This window comes from Rhea pennata, chromosome 18 (assembly GCF_028389875.1).
Source record: "Rhea pennata isolate bPtePen1 chromosome 18, bPtePen1.pri, whole genome shotgun sequence".
NCBI classification, from domain to species: Eukaryota; Metazoa; Chordata; class Aves; order Rheiformes; family Rheidae; genus Rhea; species Rhea pennata.
Window position 1 is genome coordinate 9,221,294 of NC_084680.1, and position 20,292 is coordinate 9,241,585.

Here is a 20,292-nt window from a genome sequence, read left to right on the forward strand (position 1 = left end):
GGACGGACGGACGGACGGACGGACGCTTGGCTCTTGGCGCTCGCAGCCGCCCCCAGCAGCCCTTCCTCTGCTAACAGCCGCCTGCGCTGCCTGCTGGGTTTTCCGGCAGCGGCTGATGCCGGAAGGCTTTGGGATGTAGCAGTTCCTCGGCACGACATCTCGGTCGTCCCTCAGACCTTTTAAAATATTTGCACATAAAAAAAAAAAAAAAAGAAAAAAGAAGCAAAAAATGATTTCTGCCTGTATTGAAGAGCTCTTGGCTGGTTAACGAAGACCCTGCTTGGCGGTTTTGCAGCGGTGGCACATTCTCCTGGGCGGAGGGGGCCCTTGCTGGAGCCAGGCTGGTTGCGGCTGACGCCCGCGGCGGTGGCCGGTCCCCCTCCGGGCGGCAGGGCCCGCTGAGGGGGTCTGCCCGGCCCCAGCGCTTTGCGTGCTGAGCGCCTCCAAGCAGGTCATTTAGGCCGCGGTGGTTGAACCCAGCTGAGGGTTTGGGACCGTGGCTTGGCAATGCCGCTTGTCCCTCCTGCCGGGGCGCCGAGGGCCCCCAACTCCTCGCGGAAATCATCAGGACCTGCAGCTTCTCTGCCCCACTGAAAATACGGCTTGGAGCATCCCGTGCTAGGACGTGTTGGCCTTAACCGCTCCGTGCCTCAGTTTCCCTGTCAGTAAGGTGATCCAGGGGAGCCCTTGTCGCTGCAGAGAGCACTGTGGTGTCGGTGCGAGCAGGGTGCTGGTGCACACAGGGTGCCAGTGCATACAGGGTGCCAGTGCGAGCAGGGCGCTGGTGCACGCGGGGTGCTGGTGCACGCGGGGTGCTGGTGCGCGCAGGGTGCTGGTGCGCACGGGGTGCTGGTGCACGCAGGGTGCTGGTGCATGCAGGGTGCAGCTTTCGCGGGAGTTGAGTTTGGCGGTGGCCGCCGAAAAGCGTGCGTGCGTGCAAGGAGCGGGGCAGGGAGCGGTTGCTTCACATCGCCGAACGGTTCATTTCAATCTTCTTTTTAAATCTGGTCATTATTAAAAATGAACAAACCACGAGACCCGATCTGTTGCTGTCCATGACGTTTTCCCATCCTCAGTTGCTCGATACGTGGCCGGAAAGGAGCCTGTTGCAGCCGTGGGGCCGCGCGGCGGCCGGCGGAGGCGAGGGGCCGGCCCGGTGTCCCGCCACGAGCTGTCGCTCGTCCCTGTCGGTGTTGCCCCGATAAAATGCAGTACCTGTGCTTTCCTTTATTTTCATTTTGCTGTTTGCGTGCTGCCTGCGGCTGCGTTACAACCTTTGCCGGGAGACCTGGCTTTTGTGACGGTTCCTTCCGGAGAGGAAGGATTCGGGTGAAATCTTCCTGCAATGTGCTGGGGTTTTGCAGCCCCTCCGTGTGCCATCCCGGCTGGGTCGGCTGCGGGACGGGGTCCCTCCCCGGGGCGTCCAGCCTGCGTCCCCTGCCTGGGCTGCAGCCACACGCGGCGGCTTGAGAAACATGGGAGTCGCGGTCCAAGGCGCGCTCGGAGCGGGGCTGGCGTCGCGGCGTGCTTGGGGTCTCGGGGCTTTTGACTTGGGGGTGGGGGGATCTGGTGCCCCTCCTCCGGGGTTGCTTTGGAGAGGCCAAGAGGAAGGGAGCGCCGGCTCGGGGCGTGCAGCAGCGTCCCGGCTTGCATGTCCTGCTGCCTCGTCCTGAGACGAATTCAAGAGCAAACCGAGCAAACATAACCGTTTTAATAAATAAATAAATAAAAAATACATAAAACTGCCCCAGGAACTCTGCGACAGTGGAAATAAAAGCTTAATGACAGTAACGAAGCCCCCGTGGTCTGTGATGCGTCACAAAGCCGAGCCGGGGAACGCCGGCACCCGCCGGGGTCCGGGGCGTGCGAACCGAGCCCCCCCCCCCCCGGCCCCCGGCTCCGTCCCCGCCGGCAGCCCCCTCCCCGCGTCTCGCTGAGCAATTTGGCAGGGGCTAGCGAGGGGGCCGGGGGGTTGCGAGCCGGGCTCGGGACGCGCCGTGGGATCGCGTTCGCCGTTCTGCGCCGGCGAGCCTGCCGGAGGCGTGCGCCCCCCGGCCTCGGCGCCAGCTCGGCCTCGTTTGTTTGCTCTCCTAACGAGGGCGACTAATTATTTTCGGGAGCGCGGAGGAGACGCGTGAAGGGTCGGAACAAGGCGGCTGTGTTTGCAGGGGAGGTTTTGCGCGGAGGCGCCGCAGGGGGCACCGGCGCGCTCGTCCCCGCGCCGGGGCGGGGGGAGCCAGCGGGGACGGACGTGGGGGTCCGAAATGCAGGTTTGGGGGGTGGTTTCCCGGAGGATGGGGCTGGCTTCGCCCTGCCGGCTGGGGCTGGGAGCGCCCCCCCGCCCCGCTCCCTGGGCAGGACGGGGTTAAAAGCCCAGCTAGCACAGGTGCTGCGGGACTGGGAGCACTGGTGGGCGCGGGCAGACCCTGCTGGGGTTTCCTCCTGCCGAGGCAGGATCAGGATCCGTGCGGGGGGTTAGGAAGGCTGCGGCCGCCCCCGCCATCACCTGCCGCCGGCTCCGCGGGAATTGTGCAAGAGCCGGCGGCTCGCTCGCCCGGAGCAGATGCACTGGCTCAAACGCCGCCTTTCAGGGGAGCCAGGACGGCCCCCGCCGCGCCCCCCGCTCAGCTGCGCGCCCTTGGCCGGCCCTGCCGCGGCGCCCCCGGCCAGGGCCTTGCGGCTCCCAGCTCCGGGCTCGGCCGTTTATTTATTTACTCGGCGCTTTGCGCTGCCGCTTGCCGCCCGCCTCCGCCGAGCGGGCGCTCGGGAGCCTCGCCGCGCCCCGTTGCTCGCTCCCGGGGACCCCCCGGCAGGGCGGCCGGGTCGGCTCCCCCACCGCCCCCCCCCCAGCGCAGCTGCTTTTCGCCCCCCTCCCGCGCTCCTCCGCCGCCGGGGCCTCCCCTGCCCGCCCCCCCCCCTCGCCTGCCGCCCCGTCCCGTCCCGTCCCGCCGCGGGGTGCGCGAGCGGCGCAGAGGAGGGGCGCCGGGCTGGGACGGGGGCCAGGCAATCGCATCCGCTTCCAGCTTCCCACCCACCTCCCCGCCACCGCCGGCCCCGACAGCCCTTTCCTTCCCCCGCGCGGCGGTCGTGGGTCGTGCGTCGGCAGGGATCGTCGCTCCGGGGCACCCCATGGCGAGGCGTGGGGCGCCGCTCCGCGCGGGGGCCGTGGCGGGGCTCTGGCTGCTCCTGGCCCCCGGCCTCGCCGCCGCGCCGGGGGTCACCTTGGCCTTCGTGTTCGACGTCACTGGCTCCATGTACGACGACCTGGTGCAGGTGATCGACGGCGCCTCGCGCATCCTGCAGCGGACGCTCGGCGGCGCGAAGCCCGTCCGCGACTACGCGCTGGTGCCCTTCCACGACCCAGGTGAGCCCGGCTGCAGGCTCGGCGCCGCAGCCCTTCCCCGCGAGCCGGGCTTTTCCGGGCAGGCTCGCGGCGTGCCTCGCTAAAAGCCCCACTTGCCAAAAAGCCTCGGTAAATCTGCTGCAACGCTGGCACGCTTTCTCTGCGTCCTACGCTTTGCCTTGGGGTTTTTTGTGCACATCCATAAACAGCTGCTGCTCCCCCCAAAAAGCCTGGATCCTGGCCAAGGAGACAGGAATGGGGCTCACTTTTTGTTATTTTTTATCCCCCCCTCCCCTGAAACACTGAGTTTGAATGAAAAACCGCTGGAGCCGGAGCGCGGAGGCAGCCAGTGGCCAGCGGCGGGGAGCATCCCGCGGATAGGAGAGGGCGCCCATGGGATGGGGAGAAGGGCGGACGCCTCCCGTTTCGGCAGTTGTCCTGCAGAGAGGCTCTTCCCTGAGTCGGGGGGAGCTGCGGGCCTGGGCACAGAGCTGGGCTTAATTCCCCACCTAATTGGGCTCAGGCTCAGTGCCGAGCTCAGGGCAGATGCTTAACCTTGAGTCTTGCCAAAGCCAGGACTAATGCATTTTTTTTTTTTGGGGGGGGGAAGCTTGATTAACCTGCCAATTAGCCCCATCTGTGACCAAACCCCCTTCCAGCACCCTCAAATGCAGCTGCCCTCGCAGTGCATGTGGGACAGAGCTGCTCCCAGCCCAGCAGCGCGGAGGGGAGCATGGAGGTGGGGGAGGCTGTGGGGGTCCTGCGTGGAGGTTACACAGGCGTTTTCCCTTTGGGATCTGGTCCTGGGGCATCGCTTTCCAGCCCTTGCATTCGCGTGGGTCTTGCCTACCAGGGTGTGAAACGTGGCTTTTTGGAAGACCAGCGCACTGAGTCTTTAGTCCTGCAAGAGCGTTTCAGCCGGGGCAGACGCTTGCTAATTCCTCGGGGACCCCACAGCAATCCTAAGCAAGCTGCGACTTGGGTAGCCGAGGGTGCCTGAGCGTCCCTGTCCGTAGCTGTGCCGGATGACATGTGGCAAAGCCAAACCCCATGTGGCCGCCGAGCTCGGAGACCGAGGGCGTTGAGGGACTGGGGCACTGCAAGGTCCGAGCGAGGTGCCTCTGGTGGCACCAAGGCGCACGGCCAGGTTAGGAAAGCAGCAAACAGCCGTGTTATCGAGGGCTGTGCCAGCTCAATCCTGAAGTCGAGTGACTGAAGGAACTTCTTGGAAGAAAGCTGGAAAGGGTGTTTTGGGGCAGGGAAGGTGTGTGGCTCCCAAGACGGAGGGGGCTGACGCGGCAGTGCCGTGTGCTTGCAGAGGTGGGCCCGGCGACCCTCACCACGGACCCCCGGCTCTTCCAGCAGCGCCTCCAGGAGCTCTACGTCCAGGTACGTTACTTCAGCCCACAGCGGGGCCTTGGGGTGGCCGATTACTTGGCCCTTTGCCAGTGATAGAAAGCCCAGCCCCGGCAATCCACGCGCTAAGGAAGCCTGATGAGGAATTGGTCCTGGGGCATCGCAGAGGAGCAGTTTCTCCTCTGCTCTGAGTCTGGCATCTTGCAGCCATCTGGGCTGAGCGGGGCTTGCTGATGGCCAGCAGCGCTGGGGCAGGAGCAGAGCAGGGCGGGTAATCGGCCCAGCACTGCGCCGTGCTGGAGGCACTGTCCCTGCAGCGAGGAAGAACCATCTCGTTTTGTCATTCTTCTCCCAAAACGCAAGTGTTTTCCCTAGGAACAGTTTGTACATACCCTCCACGGAGCCACAAACCTCCTCTCAAATCGCTGTTTAAAAATTGGTTTTGAAAGATGCTGCTGTGCACTGCACCCTGCCAGCAGAAATGCTCTTGGGGGATTTAATCATGTTGCACTTGTCTCTGCTCCTGCCCTGCCTCCCGTTCGCTGTTAAAGCCCCCATCCTGTTTCCCTTCAGACGCGGCCACGTTTTAGCGGGTTGCATTTGTGTGCTGGCTCCAAGAGCCGGAGGTGTAAAGCCACGACTGCAAATCATTTCACAGCCCTTGAGGGTGCAAAGCCCGGTGGAGATGGGAACTGCTCCTCGCTCTCATCTCCGAACTTGCAGCCCGCTGCCTGGGGCAGCCAGGTTATGGTGATGGGCATGAACGTTTCTGCTGAAGGTGGCTGTGGGAAGCTACTGGTGCCGCAAGTCCTAATGCGTGGTTCAACAAGCCATCGGCTCGGAGGGAGGAAAGGCTCCGCTGTGATCCTGAGCGCCCCTGTGGCGTGGTCACCCTGCCCGGCTGCGCTCAGGCTGACTCCAGCGAACCTCTGCAGCTCCTCCACACGAGCAGCTGCGGGGCAGGATCCCCCCAGGGTGTGGGCACAGGCAGGCGAGGGCTGAGTGCGGCGGAGCCTTGGTTTTGGGCCCTGCCTGGCCTGTGTCCCCCACCAAGTGCTGTCTGCTGCAGGGCGGAGGAGACTGCCCAGAGATGAGTGTTGGGGCCATCAGGTTGGCTGTGGAGGTCTCGCACCCTGGGTCCTTCATCTACGTCTTCTCGGATGCCCGGGCCAAGGACTATGAGCAGCAGGAGGAGCTGCTGCAGCTCCTGCAGCGCAAGCAGTCCCAGGTGAGCCTCCCAGCGCTGCTCCCAGGGCAGGCTCTCTCCCTGGCTGGTGGGACCAGCCCCAGCACTCATGTAAAAGCCAGCCTGTGTTGATCTTGTAGCTGCACGAAGGGTATTTAGCATCCTCCTGGCTGGGCAATATCCAGAGCCAGCGGGTACTGTTAGAAGTGCCACCCTGCTCCCTGTGATGGTGGGTGCTGGGTCCATCTGGCTTCCTGGGGTGAACAAATCTCTATGGCTGTACGTGGCACTGTGGGAGCCGTCCCTCTGGTAGGTGGTGTTTGTGCTGACGGGGGACTGCGGGGACAGGAGCCACCCTGGGTACCAAGTGTACGAGCGGATTGCGGCCACCAGCTCTGGGCAGATCTTCCACCTGGACAAGCAGCAGGTGAAGGAGGTGAGTGGAGCAGATGGGTGAAGGACGGACATGTGTCCCCACTAGCTTGGGTGGCAGCAGGCATCTTGCAGCTGGGCTCATGGGGAGGGATAGTGGCCCAGCAGCAGGCTCAAGGCTGGGAAAGGGCTCAGAGCAGCTTGGAGATGCAGCTACAAGGCTCAGATGCAGGCTGGGAGCACCAGGCACGCAGGAGAAGGATTGCTTGAGCTTATGCTGTTTCTAACATCCTTGAGCATAATATATTCTCCACTTTTGGAGACAGAATATCTGAGGAACCTGTGTTTTGACCCAGCCTGGCTACTCATGTGTTCCCCTGGGGTTAATCCTCATGCCCAAGGGACCTGCAGATTGCTTTGGGAACCTCTAAACTCCTGCTCTGGTCTGAAACTGAAGCAAGGGTCGGGGAAGATTGGTTGCTCTGGAGCATCTTCTTGACTGCCAGGCTGCTTGTGTGATCTTTGATACGAACTGACTTGTCTGCCCTGTGGCTTTCCCCTCTGTGAAAGGGAGGTGTCCACCCTGGGGACAAAAGGCCGTGAATACTGAAGACCTTGCTTTGGTCTTGGTTCCTCTGGGAATGGAGCTGGTGCTCTGAATGCAGGGAAAGGAGCTTCCCTGCTGGTTTCTGTCCTTGAAAATCTTGACTGATGCTTGTGAAGTGTTTGGAGGGCTCAGGGAAGAGCAAAGTGCTTTTCTTCTCATTACTGAGCAGCCGCTCTGAGCAGAGTCCCTGGTGAGCTCTGCCAGCCTCCCGCCCCTTTCCAGCCTCTGGCGGTTGCGTGTTTTAATGGTTTGTATTCCCCCGGGGTGAGCTAGAGGGTAATAACGTATCTCCCAGTGACTGAGCAGGAGCCATCTGGCAATAACAATTATGCCAAATTATTCAATTCCTTTTTCATTGGGAAGCGCATGCGCCTGTCTCCACTTGCAGTGAGGCAGGCTTGGTCCGGGCTGTCATCTCCTGCCCTTCCACCCCTGCTCTATCCTGTGGTGACACCCACCAGATATGATGCCTTCACAGTGGTTTGGGGCTGGACCCTGGTCCTCACAAGTTGTTTACCCCAGCCAAAGGTTTGGCCCTTGTGTCTCAATAACTGGATGCATTTTCTTAGGCTCCAGTTCAGCAGGCAAAAGCTGCAGAGACTGGTGGGACGTGTCAATTCATTGCACGATTGAGTTGTTCCTTGTGCACAGCCTTGTGTCACCACCTGACAAGCAGAACAGTGATGCTTGTTGTGGCACTGAGAGTGGTTTGGTGACATCTGGGCAGGATCCCTGGCTGCTCACAGTGGGCTGGTGAGCTGTCCTGGGGCTTTGGGAGTCTTGCAGCAATGTCGGAGTCTTGCCCTGAGATTCTGCCCCTGTGCAATACAGCCTGCAACTGAAATGATTTTTTTGAGATGGTAGTGCCCAATGGCAGGGGGATCCTGGGTTAATCTCTCTCGTGTGCCCCCAGGTGCTCAAGTGGGTGGAAGAGGCCATCCAGGCCTCCAAAGTCCACCTGCTGTCCACAGACCATGAGGTTGGCGGGGAGCATACTTGGCCTGTGCCCTTTGACTCCAGCCTGAAGAAGGTCACCATCTCCCTGAGTGGCCCTGCTCCAGAGATTGAGATCCGGGATCCTGCAGGTAGGTGCTGAAGAGAGGGGAGCAAGCAGTGGTGATGCTTTGCCGTCTGGAGAGTGAGAAATGCTTCCTGGGAAGAGCTCAAAGGATCCCAGAGGTCAGAACAAACCACAGCTGCAGACAAGGGAACTGCCAAACCCTGGTCTGGAAACTTCAATAACAAGCAATGAGCTGCAAAGCCCTCGTTAGGCACTGAAGCGTGTCTGCTCCCCTCCCCTTCCCTCTCCTCCAAGTTAGTCTTGCCTCTCATTTTAGGAGGGTTTCCTCTGCTGTCCCTCTCTTTGTGCTTTGCATCTCTGAGCTGCAGACAAAAGCCTTGATGACCAGGGACTCCTGGCTGATGACAGGCAGGACCTGAGGAAGGGATCCAGGTTGCTTATCCTAGAGGTTTGCTTGCCATTGCAGGAAAGGTCCTTGAGGAAGGCCAAGACCTGATGGAACTCCTCAGCATCCCAAACTCGGCCAAGGTGGTGACCACAGAGCCCCGTGAGCCAGGGATGTGGTTGGTCAAGGTAGGCTGGCACATTGTGCCTCTCTGGCCAGGACAGGCAATGAGATTAAGCCTGTGGGGTGCCTTTCCCCCTTTCCTTGGGCTTTCCAAATACATCGCTAGCAAGCACTTGGCTTTGTCCTGGCACCCACGGACACTGTCCCCCAACTGTCTCTTCCTGCAGGTGTAGGCTTTCCCTTTTTTTCACCACTGGTCCCACAGAAGAAGGCACAAGTGGTCTGGAAGGGGCTGACTGCCACCTTTCCCCTTGCTGCCCTCCTGTCTCTGGTGTGCAGGGTGGGTGGTGTCACCTTTCCTCCTTCTCCCACCTCTGCAAGCGTGTCCTACTTTGCTTGCAGACCCGGAGCAGTGGCCGCCATTCAGTGAGGATCACAGGTGTCAGCAATGTTAACTTTCAAGCTGGCTTCTCAACCCAGCCTGACTTTGACCCCAGCCAGCCTGGCGAGCGGCCGGTGCAGGGTAAGGCTGGTGTCGCCCAGACGCGCAGGGGCTGCGTCTGAGCGGCTTGCAGCCAAGCGCGTTGCTGGTTTTTCCTCCCTCTCTCCAGGCCTTCCCATCTCTGTGGGAGTGAACTGCACTGGCCTGAAGCCGCCTGGACACTTGCAGGAGATTGAGCTCATCAATGGCTCAGGCCACTCACTCCTCTCAGTCCCCATGCGGCCTGTCCTCAACGCCTCCTCCGGGCAGCTCTGGGTGGGCTCACAGCTCCGTGCACCCCCAGGGGATTTCCTGCTGAAGGTGAAGGGTGAAGATGCCCAGGGATACCCCTTGCACCGTCTATCTGGGGTCACCTACACTAGTGTGGTCCCTGGTGAGTGGTCAGCCCTGACCCTGGCTTTGCTCTGGCTCCTCAAAAGGCATTGAGTTGGAGCCAGAGCTTGGAAAGAAGGGAGATCTTTCCAGTACTGGGTCTGGTCTTATTTCTCACTGGATGTTTTTATCTGGTCTCCCAGTGCAACCCTTGATGAACTCCTGAGGAATGTTATCTATATGCATGTCCAACTACTTCCAGGTCTACCCAAGGTGAACATCTCCAGCAAAATCCAGGCTTATAATCGTGAGCCTCAGCTGATCTCCTGCTCCGCACAGAGCGAAATCCCTTTCCGCCTGCAGCTCAGCCGGGGTGGGAAGAAGCTTGGTGAAGGTGGGATCTTCAGGTGAGTCTAGTTTGGCGCTGTTGGCTCCGTGCTGGATCTGTGCAAGGAGCAGCAGCCCCAGAGCTGTGCTAGCTAGGAGCACGGTTATATGCCACCATGGGGCAAGAAGTACAAGGTGGGGTTGGTTGTGTGCTTGAAAGTTGAGAGAGTCTCTAGGCAGCAGAGAAAAATTATGAAGGATTTGCCTGTGTAATTCCATTGGTAGAGGAATGCCCATCGGCCTGAGTGCGGAGGGATGATGATTATTTTGTTTTAAACCCCAAGGATTGGAAGTGGGGTGGTGGCATGACAGCCCCAGCTCCAGTGACCCCAGGGATGGGGATTACCATGTGGTTTCATTCTCCTGTAGAGGTTTGGGGAACAGCAGCTGGCTAATTCCCACAGTCTCCAAGAGCGATGAAGGATTTTATGAGTGCACAGCCACAAGCAAGATCGGGGCAACACGGGCTCGCACCTTCGTCTCTGTAGCAGGTCAGTACTTCTCATGCTGGGTGGGATCTGGTGAATGCTTGGTGCTTTGGTGCTTGGAGATCTCTGGGTCTAGAGGTGGGGGTGGGCTTGTCATAGAGCTGTGCTCTTGATTTCCCCTTGGCTTGTTGCATTTGCAGAACCACCACCACGTCTCAAAGCCCCTGGGAACATCACAGCTCTGCCTGGCCAGGATGTAGTGTTGTCCTGTGCTGTTCTGGGTGATGGCCTGTACAATCTGACCTGGAGCTTGAATGGGAAGGCAGTGCAGCTGGAGGACAGCAGATCGAGGCTTCTGCAGAACCACTCACTGGAAATCAGCAATGTGCAGCCGGGGGATGGGGGCCAGTATGAATGTATCGCACATAATGCTCACGGTGCTGCCAGTGTCTCCATCTGGCTCTTCGTCCACGGTAGGCTGTCCCCCATGTGGGACCATGGCTTGGCTCTTGTTTTTGGCAGCAAAGTTGTGGAGTAGGCAGTGCTTTGTGGCTGGAGATTAGTTGTGCAAGGGGATTTGCAGCCCCAGGTCCTCTTAGGAGCACAAGATGAGAGAGTTTCACTCTGCTCTGATTTGGGTCCATGCTAGTCTCCCATGGGAAGGAGGAGAGGGAGCTGAATGGGTCGCATCTTGGGGCCTGAGCTCTTCTGCTCCTCCCTGGGCAGAGGCACCATGGGTGAAGGTGGACTCGAGCCCCCAGCGGTTCACCAAGGGTGAAGAGCTGAAGCTGAACTGCACAACAGGAGGCCACCCCCCACCGCGGACTATCTGGAAGCATTGGGGCAGGACCCTGGAGGAGGACGAGAGGTAATCAGCAGAGCCTGCTCCAGTGCCAGGCTTGAACACCCAGCAGCTGGCATCCCGTGGTTCCTGGAGGAATATCTTGTTTCCTGGTGTAGGGAGGGGGATGCAGGTTGTGGCAGAGGGGAATGGATGGACAGGAAGCTCTCGGAGGAGAGTCTTGTAGGAATGTCTTATGGAGTCATGTTTGTCCTCTTTAATCTTGTTGTGTCCTGTGGTCTCATCAGAGAGATGCACAGGTCAGTGGAGAAGGGTTTGCTGTGGCTCCCGGCTGTGGAGAGATGGAAGTGTTGGAATATCCCCAGCCCATGTGCCTGAGATGGTCGGCGTGCTGTCAATCTTAATTTCATATGTTTAACTTTAAGCCATCCTTCCTTACCCATGTCACTGTCCCCACCAAGGGTGATCTGAGGTGGGAAGGAGCTCTTATAAGCTCAATGTGGACTCGAGCCTCAGAATGCTATTTGTGCTTTGCCTTAACTTCTGCTTTTGGCTTCTTACCTCCCTGCTCCGCGTGAGGCTGTAAGTGCTTAACTAGACTTTGGGGAGGGCTTTTCTCTTCCCCCTCTGGATATGAAACCCCCACTCCCCAATCCTCAATGCTTTTTCCCTGGTTTAAAGCAGTCTTCTCTCCTGCAGTGGCTGACACATTTGGATTTTGGTGCAAAATTGGATCTATCAAATTCCCAGTAAACTTTTCCTGGGTGAAAGATAGCTTTAAGCTTGCTGTTTTATTTCAACACATTTTTTTTTCATCAGCTCCATTTTCATAGGGCTCACTTCTCCCTCTCTTTCTGTTTCACCCAGGGTTTTTGTCGATGCGCAGGGTACTCTGCACATCACAGTCGCAGTCCCGGCGGACGCGGGGAGCTATAGCTGCCGTGCCAGCAGCCCGCTGGGTTGGGACGAGCGAGCTGTGGCTCTGGAGTACATCGGTATCGGCTCCCCCCTCTGCTAGCACTCCTCATTTCTCCCCGAGATCCAGGCTCCCTCCTAGCAGGCAATAACCTGAAGGACTTTCTGCTCTCCCCCACGGGCACAGAGCCTCCTGCCATCCTGGCAGCGACACCCGCGGTGAAGGCCCTGGCTGGAGAAGATGTGGTCCTGGAGTGCTGGGTTTCAGGAGTCCCCCCACCCCGGATCGTCTGGTACAAAGGTGAGGCTGGGCTGGGGGACTGCTGCTCCTGGCCCTGGGGGGTTGTGAGGTCCTGGCCTCACCGGAGGCACCCCAGAACGTGGGCACTCATGTGGGGTGTCTCCCTGCGGGCAGGTGAGCAAGAGCTGGTGGTGTCCCCCGGCGGCATGCAGCGCAGCGTCCTGCAGCTCCAGGCGGTGCGGGCAGAGGACTCGGGCGAGTATATCTGCGAGGCCCTCAGCGAAGCTGGTGTCTCCTTTGACGGCGTTGTGCTGGACGTGGGGTGTAAGTCTCTTCTCCTGTTGGCAGCTTTGGAGTTGCACCTGACCACTAAAGGTGACCTCTACCTCTCTAAACAGAGTGAATAGTGGGAAAAGTACAAGGGGGCTTTGCCGAGCAAACGACATGCTGGCCAAGGAGAGGTGCAGGGGCAGCAGGTGCTGGAGGGCTGTGGGTTCGTTAGCCTTGGAGCAGGCTCCTGTGCTGGTTCCAGAGGGGTGGTGCTGGTCTGGCGGAGCTAAAACCATCTCTGAGCAACTGAGGAGGAATGAGACTTGGGGGTCGTTCCCCTGGACCGCTACTGCTGCCCTCCTTTGTGCCCTGCTCTCCCTTCCTCGATGTGTCCCAGTGCTGCCGGTGCTGCCCCTGGGCCCCGCCGTCCTCTGGGTGTCTGCGCTGTGCTGGGGCTCCAGCTGCAGCCGTGCGGCTGAGCCTGGAGGTGGTGGGGATTTCCTCGGGAGCGTTGTCCCCGAGGACCGGCGCAGCTGGTGTGGCTCAGCGCCGGCTCCCTCCGCCGTCGGTGCGGGCTGATGAAACGCTGCCGGGGGCTGATGAAACGTGGCCGGCTGCTCTCAGCGCCGCAAGCGAGCGGCGGGCAGAGAGAAGCAGGGAGCCCCTTCCTTGCAGCACAGCCCAGGTGGGATTTCAGGAGATACCAGCTCCCACCTGGGAGCAGAGGTGTGACCTGCTGTGGGAGGGACCCAGATACCAGTTTTGGTTTTGATGGCTGGGTGCAGGGCTGCAACGCCATGCCCTCGACCGCTGCTGTGGGACGCCCCAGTGCCCTGTGCGTGTGGAGGGGATGCAACCCACCTGCTCCAGGATGCCGTGCTCGGACCGTGGGCTGCAGCGCTTGTGGGGCATTCCCCTTCGCCCTGCTCGCAGCCCTTGCGCCCGGCGTTGCTCCCTGGCCGCAGAGTCCCGGCTCTGTCCGCCGCAGCTGAGGTCTGGCGGGTCACGCTGGCTCGCACCCCGGCCCTGCTCCTCGCACGGCCAGAGGGCTGCTGGCCAGCCCCTCCCTGGCCCTGGGGACCTACGCCTCCTCTCTGCTATGGATCAAACCTGTTAGGAGACCCCACTACTGCTGGACTCTCCCCTGAGCCATTACAGCACAGCGAAAGCGTTCAGCGTGGCCACGGGGGTGCAGCCCTGGCCACCGCCGCCGTGCAGGTGAGGCGGCTGCAAGCTGCCCCAGGAGCTTGCCTGGTCCCTGCTGGCCTCAGGCAGGGCACCGGGACGTGGGACAAGCTCCCTCACGACTTGATGCTAGAAAGCCTGGCCTCCTGCTCCCTGGAGCAGGATAGGGAACTGAGGTTGTCCAAGTGGATAGCTGCCTTTTTGGCTGGGTGAGGAAAGGAGGGGGTGTGCATGTCTAACAGCTGGAGCAGGAGCAAAGGCACCGTCTTGGCTGCTAGCTAGAGAGGAACAGCTATCCAAGGAGTCCATTAGCTGAGGAAACGCCGCCTCTGCTGTGCTGGTGGGCTTCTCCTGCCTGCCAGGAGCTTGGGACGGCTGCGGCTGGGTCTTTCCATGTGCCGGTGGGACCGATGGCAATGCCCCTTGCAGGGGTGTGCTGCAACCCCAAAAGCTGCCAGGCTGAAGAGGGGGAGGATAAAGGTGGCCTCCTGGGTCCAGGGGCACTGGGCCAGTGCAAGTGCAGATGGCACCAGCTCTGCCAGGGGGTGAGCACTGTGCCGCAGGGGCTGCACTTACTGCATCCTGCTTGGAGTCGCTTGGTACCGAAGTCCCACTGCTGGGCATGTTTCGGCAGGGAAGGCTGCAGCAGGTTAGCTGCTCCTCATGGAGCTCTGCTGCGAAATTGCAGTTTGATAGGGTGAGAGTCTGTGTGCAAGCAGGCTGGGGTTGCCTGAGAGCCACCAAGAGCATTCTGGCCCTGGTGAATCCCGTGCTGGGGAGGAGGCTCTGCCACATCCACATTGCAGATAGCTCCACCTCCATCATGATCCTTCCCCTTAAAGCTGCCAAAAGGACAGCCTGGAAGCAAAAACCTTGCATGGCCATGCTGCCATTCAGGAGAAACTGCAGGATCTGGTAAACCGCAGATCCACTAAACCCTTCTCTTCCTCAGCTTCATCTTCTTTCAGGTCCCAAAGCTCCTTCCCCCAGGGCTGAGGTTGCTTTTTGCCTGTGACATGGATTAGAGCTGAGCTGAGCTCAGCATAGCACGCTGCTCCTGCTAAACTTCCCATTTCAAGAAGCTATGAGTATTACTGTCTCCTTGCAGCCTTGCTGGGAGTGGTGGCTGCTGCTGGGTTTCATGAAGCCGTAGCTCCTGATGCCACGTGCCTAGCACGAATATTGACCTTCTGATTTCATGGGGAGTGTCTAGCCCTGAAAAGCCAGAAGAAATATCTCAACAGACTGAGGCAGAGAAGTTCTCTGAGAGAAGTGTGGAAATTGCAGAGGCAAATCAGAGGAGTGTAATAGCTTTGGAAGAAGTCAAACGCTTTAAGTCGATCCTGTAAATTTTCAGGTGACCCAACTTGCAGGTTTTGCAGCCTTATTTCTTCTCTGGGCTAGGGTGTGCAAGGAGCCTGATGCAGGGGAGCTGGAGCACCCTCCACCAGCGAGGCACAAAAAAGCATAGACCTGCCTGACACTCTTCTCTGCTGCTACTCTCTCCTTTAGCTGCCCCTCAATTTTCTGAGGGCCTGGAGGATGTGTCGGTCGAGATAGGGGAGAGCGTGAGCCTGCTGTGCCGCGTCGAGGGCTCTCCCCCACCATTGATTGCCTGGTCCCGGCAGGATGGGAAGCCCATGGTGGGCCAGCATGGGCTTTTTGATGTTTCCAGCCGGCTGGAGACCAATGAGCTCTTCATTGAGAGTAAGAGAGCAGCGCATGTGCCTGTCTAGTGTCCTGGGAGCGTGGGCTTGTGAAGTATCTGCTCTTCAAGCATGTTCCTGCTGCGCCTTGCACAGCCATGTCCTGCTGCCAGTTTTTTCTTGGCAGTAAGATTAGTCCCTGTGCACTTCCTTTGCAGTAGTGAAGCACTGATGCTGTAGATGTATTTGCACCTTTTACTTATTTATACTCAGTTATTTGGTTCTGGCTGGTGCTACAAGCCTCAGAGACGATGGCACAGCAGCTGGGCAGGGGAGGGTGGTTTAATCCTGGCTTGCACTTCACTGTGGGGCTCTCTGGGGCCTCCCCACTGCCTGGCTGAGATGTCTCCCCTCTGCTCCAGGTGCTTCACTGGATGACCAAGCTGTCTATATCTGTGAAGCCCAGAATGAGTTTGGGAAGATCCAAGCAGAGGTCAAGCTTGCCGTCACCGGACAAGGTTTGCTTTTACATGGCTTTATGGGTGTATTGATCCCAGTGAGGCTCATGGCACAGTTGAAGCCAATGTTGACGGCTCTGGGACCAGCAGAGCTGTGTTGTCACATCTGCTCCCGAGCTAGCTGCTGAGAATCCCTAGTGTGAACTCCCTCCCCTGGTTTGGGGTTCAAATACAGCCCTTCAATGTTACGGCTGAACGTACAGGCATGCGCTTGAACCTTGTTCACAGTTGAATATCCCCAGATTCTTGAGGGTGCTGAATTTCACTTAGGGCTTGTGCTGATCCAAGGTCTGGACCTTGGAAGAGAGGTGATCTAGAAGCTTGTGATCATTCGGTGCAACTTGTTACAACTACAGGCTCTCAGCTGGTGCTGAATGGCCTTGGGTGCTGGGGAAAGCGGGCTCTCTTGCTGGATCCAGGAAGGCAAGGAGCTGATCACGTGCTTTTCCATGTGCAGCTCCAGGTGGGAGAGGGTGGCAAGTCCCTGCAAGGTCCTCTCTGCTTTCCCTCTGGAGCCTGTCAGATGCTCGGGTTACCATGGAGGTTACCATGGAGGTTAATTTATAAAGCCGGGAAGCAGGAGATCCGCTCTCTGGAGTATTTGCAGCCAATCCAACTCCAATTAATACTACTTTCTCTTTTCTCTCTAACAGCACCGGAAATAGCTCTTGGACCTTCAGTGATCCGTGCGCTTGGAGGTCAGCCTGTCTCACTGCCCTGCGTAGTCCTGGCTGGGAAGCCTTTCCCAGCACGCCGCTGGCTGAAGCGTGGTCAGCCGGTAAGGCTTTGGGGCTTGACACCACTAGGATGGTGGGAGGATAGCTGAGAGCGTGGTCCTGGAGTGGTGGCTTTCCTGCTAGACATGGTCAGATGGGGCCTTCCTTCTGCAGGAGGAAAGATCAGCATCAAAGCTGTTGATGAAAGATGCTAGAAGAGCGTTTGAGTCCTTGACCATGGGAGGGTAATGTGGTGCTTTGCTGCATCAGGATATTCCCACTATTATTCAGGGGCCTGTTTCCAGATACATCCCCAAGACAGAACTCTAAGGTGATGTTTGAGCCCCTGGTCCGTCCCACTCTCCAGTCTCTGCTTGCACACAGGTAACCCCAGGCACCCGCTATTCCGTCCGTGCCGACGGGAGCCTCCACGTGGAGCAGGTGTCGCAGGAGGACGCAGGGAGCTACACCTGCGTGGTCACCAATGCCATCGGCTCGCACAGGCAGGATGTGTCGCTGGTTGTCCATGGTGAGTGGCAGGACACAAGGTGTTCCCGCTGCTCATCGCTGCTCTGCTTTGAATGGCAGTGAGGGGGATGGGGATGGATGCCACTTGCCTGCCCCTTCTGCCAGCTCTGTGCAGCCTGGGTAGGATGCGGCTGCGGCTTTTGGACCAAGTGAGGCTTTTCCAGCAATCTAAAAGAAAGGCTCCAATATGTCAGAGCAGGAAAACTCTGAACACAGGCTTCCAGATAAGTCCCCAGGGCAGCGTGGTGTGACTACAAAGCAGGCTTGGAAAACATCTGTTGTCTGGCAACCCTGCAGCAGCTAACTAGCCAGGACAAACGAAATTTGATTCTGGACACGTGAAATTCAATTGCTTGCTGCCAGCCAAGCTGCTGACCTGCACTTAAAACTCCAGGCTGCGTTGACAGAGAAGCACGTCCAGTCTTGTACTAAGCCTAGGAAGTACAGCAAGGTCTGTGGGCTGAATGCTCACACTGACAGAATGACAAATGTGCAGAATGCTCAAATTTTCATAGAGAGCTATTGCCTTCAGCTGGGGTGAGATTTCTGCTCCCATTTAGGTGTGATCGGTCTGAAAATCTGAGCTCTGCTGGAAAAGTGGGGGTAAACACCATAGGGAAGGAGGGGAAATCCAGCCATTATACACAGCTGAGATTCTCCTTTTTTTTGCGCTTGTACAATGGTTGTGAGATGCTCCTGAAGTGTGGCTGGAGGGATTTGTGGTCTGGGAGTGAGTTTTCTGCAGAGCCTGCTTGCAAACTCAGCTTCTTATGAGGCACAGCAGAGCTGGGGTCTTTGGCAGATGTGGCCATAGCCATGCAGCCGAGGTCCTGGCCCCAGAGAACAAGAATATTTATCTTCTATTCCCAGTTCCTCCTAGCATTGAGCTGGGCCCTGCCCTCATCACTGCCACGGAGGGAGTGGCTGTTACCCTGCATTGCAATGCCACAGGTGTGCCACCGCCTACTGTCACCTGGGCAAAGGTAGGTGCGTTCCCCCAGATGGGACACTGGCTTGAAGGGAACCGGCTCTGTGCAGGAGCAGGTTCATGTCTTGATGCCAGCCGGTTGGCGGGAGGCTGCCGGGTGTTGCTCCATGTGTTTGGACGGGATGCAGTGCAGCAGGCGAGCAGGCTGCCAGGGAGGCAGCACTCTCTGCTGGAGCCTCCTGGGGAACCGGGAGTGCTTAGGAATCTTGTCTGACATGTTCAAAGCAAAGCTCGTGCCCTCCTCTAGTGCTTGGGAAGCTCAATTCATGGGGGATTTTTGCTTTCTTTCTTCCTTCCCTTTTCCCAACAGGGCACGGAGCCTGTCTCACAGAGCCACCATTATCATCTTGGCAGCAACGGAACCCTCCTGATCCCATCACCCTACCCTGGAGATGCTGGGACCTACTTCTGCACAGCTACCAACTCTGCAGGCTCTTCCAGCCAGGAGTTGCAGCTCTCCATCAGCAGTGAGTGCCCCAGGCACCAGTGCTGGGGAAAGTGGCTCCAGAGGGTGGGTTGAGGGTGGCCAGCAGAACACCAGCCCCAGGCAATGATGAATACCTCTCTGCAGACTCACCTAGTTTCCTCGGGGGCTTTGGGCTCTTGCTTGATGAGCCTTTTTGCTTTTGCTGGACGTTGGACTTAGTGGGCCAGGATTATGGATCAGCAAGGGCTGCCGGGCAGCCGATATACTCTTGCTCTCAGCTTGTGATGCCAGTTGCATTCCCTCCCTCTCTCTATCTCCTGCTGTCTAGTGAAACCCAGGATCAGTGCGAATGGATCGCACGAGCTGTCAGACCCCATAACGATCCTGGCAGTTGTTGGACAGGAAACCATCCTGCCCTGTGAAGTTCATGGGTATCCCGCTCCCTTGGTGGTATGGACCCGGGAGTTCCAGCTGGTGCCTCTCTCCAACGCAAGGTAAGGAGGGCCACTAGCTTGTGGGTTGTGCCTTCTTGGCCTTATGTGCCATCCTGCAGGGAGTCAGGCCTGTCAGGCATGGTAACAGCTTGATATACAGCAGAGAGATGCCAAGGGGAGCAATTCTCTGGTGGACCTGCACTGCAGCAAGGCCAGGAACATCCCTGTAACAAGGTGAGGGTTGGAGAGCCCTTTCTGGACTGGCACTTTGTGGGTGCACTGGATGCCATGGTATTGTGGCTGCTTGTGTCTGTCCCAAGGCTGGCAGAGCGATGGGTCCCTGGGGGTGGCTGATCTCACTGGAAGGTACTTGACTTGTGCTTGCTACTATTCTGCATCCAGATAGCAACAGGGTACCAACAAGATGGAGCTTTTTGAATACTAAAGGACTAGGAGAGCAGTGTGGAGAAGAAGACAGGCTGTCAGGGAGGCTGAGAGTGCTGCAGCCTGCGTATTGTGCATCTGGGATGCTGTACTGGCCACCCCCGCCTTTGTTTCTTGGTCCCAACCCTGTGCCCACCAGAGATGCTGACCCCCTCTGCACTGACCAGGTCTCCATCAGCTATCGATGAGGCAGATCCTCTCTTTGCATCCTCTATGTGACTTCCAGCTAGAAGTTGCTTCTGGCTGGGGAAGCTGCTTTCTAAACATCCCTCTGCTTCCCCCGACCTCACACTTCCCAGTTTTGCAGCTGGCTTGCATTTGTGCACTGGACCAAAGCAAAGCGCTGGCTTTCAACTCTGTAGCTTGAGCTGGAAGTCTCACCTCCAGCAGACAGCTATTTGCTCACATTTACAGTAGAGAATCTTTTCTTCAGCACACTTTCTCTCTGAGGGGAAGGGGCGGCACTGTCTGTGCAGAGGAAGAGATGCTAAAGCACGCAGATGTGACGGGGAGCAGCCTGCTTGTAAGGCAGAGATGTTTGGTCCTGAGGTTATCTGAGAAGGAAACTTCTGACCCAAGTCTTCTGCAGCCCCTGCTCCTTGGAGCTGCCAGGACTGAGTACCTAGCAGGGTAGCTGTGCAGGGTGGCTCAGGGAAGGTGTCTAATGAGTGCTGCTGTTGTGTTTAATTCAATCCCCTTTCAATGTCGCTGTTGAGCCACATCCCACTTCTGCAGACAGCATCCAGGCTGCAGCAGAGCAAGTGTTTCATGGGAGGGCTCCTAGGAGCGCAGTGGGAATGCTTTGCCTCCATAAAGCCACAGCTGTCTTCAGTGCTTCGCAGAGGAGCACTGGTCTGGTTCCCTCCCTTACTTCAGCGTGCGTGTGTGTGTGTGTGTGTGTGTGTGCAGAAGGGCCTCCTGTAACCCTCTCCTGGACTAAGCTGGTTTTAGAGGGATTGCTTTGCTCCAGTGCTCAGTAGCAGTGGGTCTTTCACAGCATTTGTCTTGTGTGGGTCAGGTTCTTAATTGCCAACTGCATGTAGATATCTGGCACTCATTCACTTCGTGGGGTTTAGGCATCAAAATGCTTCTGTGTCCTAGGCCAAGGTTTGGCATAGGACCAATCCTGAGCCTCGCTGTAGCTTTGTCTGCACCA

At 58.3% G+C, this 20,292-nt stretch overlaps 1 protein-coding gene across 1 annotated transcript in view; it reads left to right on the forward strand.

Annotated features, from left to right (window-relative positions):
• The first annotated feature begins 3,129 nt into the window (after window positions 1-3,129).
• HMCN2 (hemicentin 2) overlaps window positions 3,130-20,292 on the forward strand; it is a 52,502-nt gene continuing 35,339 nt past the window's right edge. Inside the window, exons 1-22 of the mRNA XM_062591312.1 lie at window positions 3,130-3,364; window positions 4,662-4,732; window positions 5,769-5,927; window positions 6,199-6,321; window positions 7,778-7,949; window positions 8,352-8,458; window positions 8,796-8,916; window positions 9,005-9,268; window positions 9,470-9,614; window positions 9,964-10,085; window positions 10,223-10,495; window positions 10,749-10,890; window positions 11,692-11,819; window positions 11,927-12,040; window positions 12,155-12,304; window positions 14,948-15,142; window positions 15,504-15,599; window positions 16,253-16,377; window positions 16,700-16,844; window positions 17,714-17,826; window positions 18,142-18,298; window positions 18,587-18,752. Of these exons, the coding sequence (XP_062447296.1) occupies window positions 3,130-3,364; window positions 4,662-4,732; window positions 5,769-5,927; window positions 6,199-6,321; window positions 7,778-7,949; window positions 8,352-8,458; window positions 8,796-8,916; window positions 9,005-9,268; window positions 9,470-9,614; window positions 9,964-10,085; window positions 10,223-10,495; window positions 10,749-10,890; window positions 11,692-11,819; window positions 11,927-12,040; window positions 12,155-12,304; window positions 14,948-15,142; window positions 15,504-15,599; window positions 16,253-16,377; window positions 16,700-16,844; window positions 17,714-17,826; window positions 18,142-18,298; window positions 18,587-18,752 (3,323 nt within the window). The remainder of the gene's footprint in view (window positions 3,365-4,661; window positions 4,733-5,768; window positions 5,928-6,198; window positions 6,322-7,777; window positions 7,950-8,351; window positions 8,459-8,795; window positions 8,917-9,004; window positions 9,269-9,469; window positions 9,615-9,963; window positions 10,086-10,222; window positions 10,496-10,748; window positions 10,891-11,691; window positions 11,820-11,926; window positions 12,041-12,154; window positions 12,305-14,947; window positions 15,143-15,503; window positions 15,600-16,252; window positions 16,378-16,699; window positions 16,845-17,713; window positions 17,827-18,141; window positions 18,299-18,586; window positions 18,753-20,292) is intronic.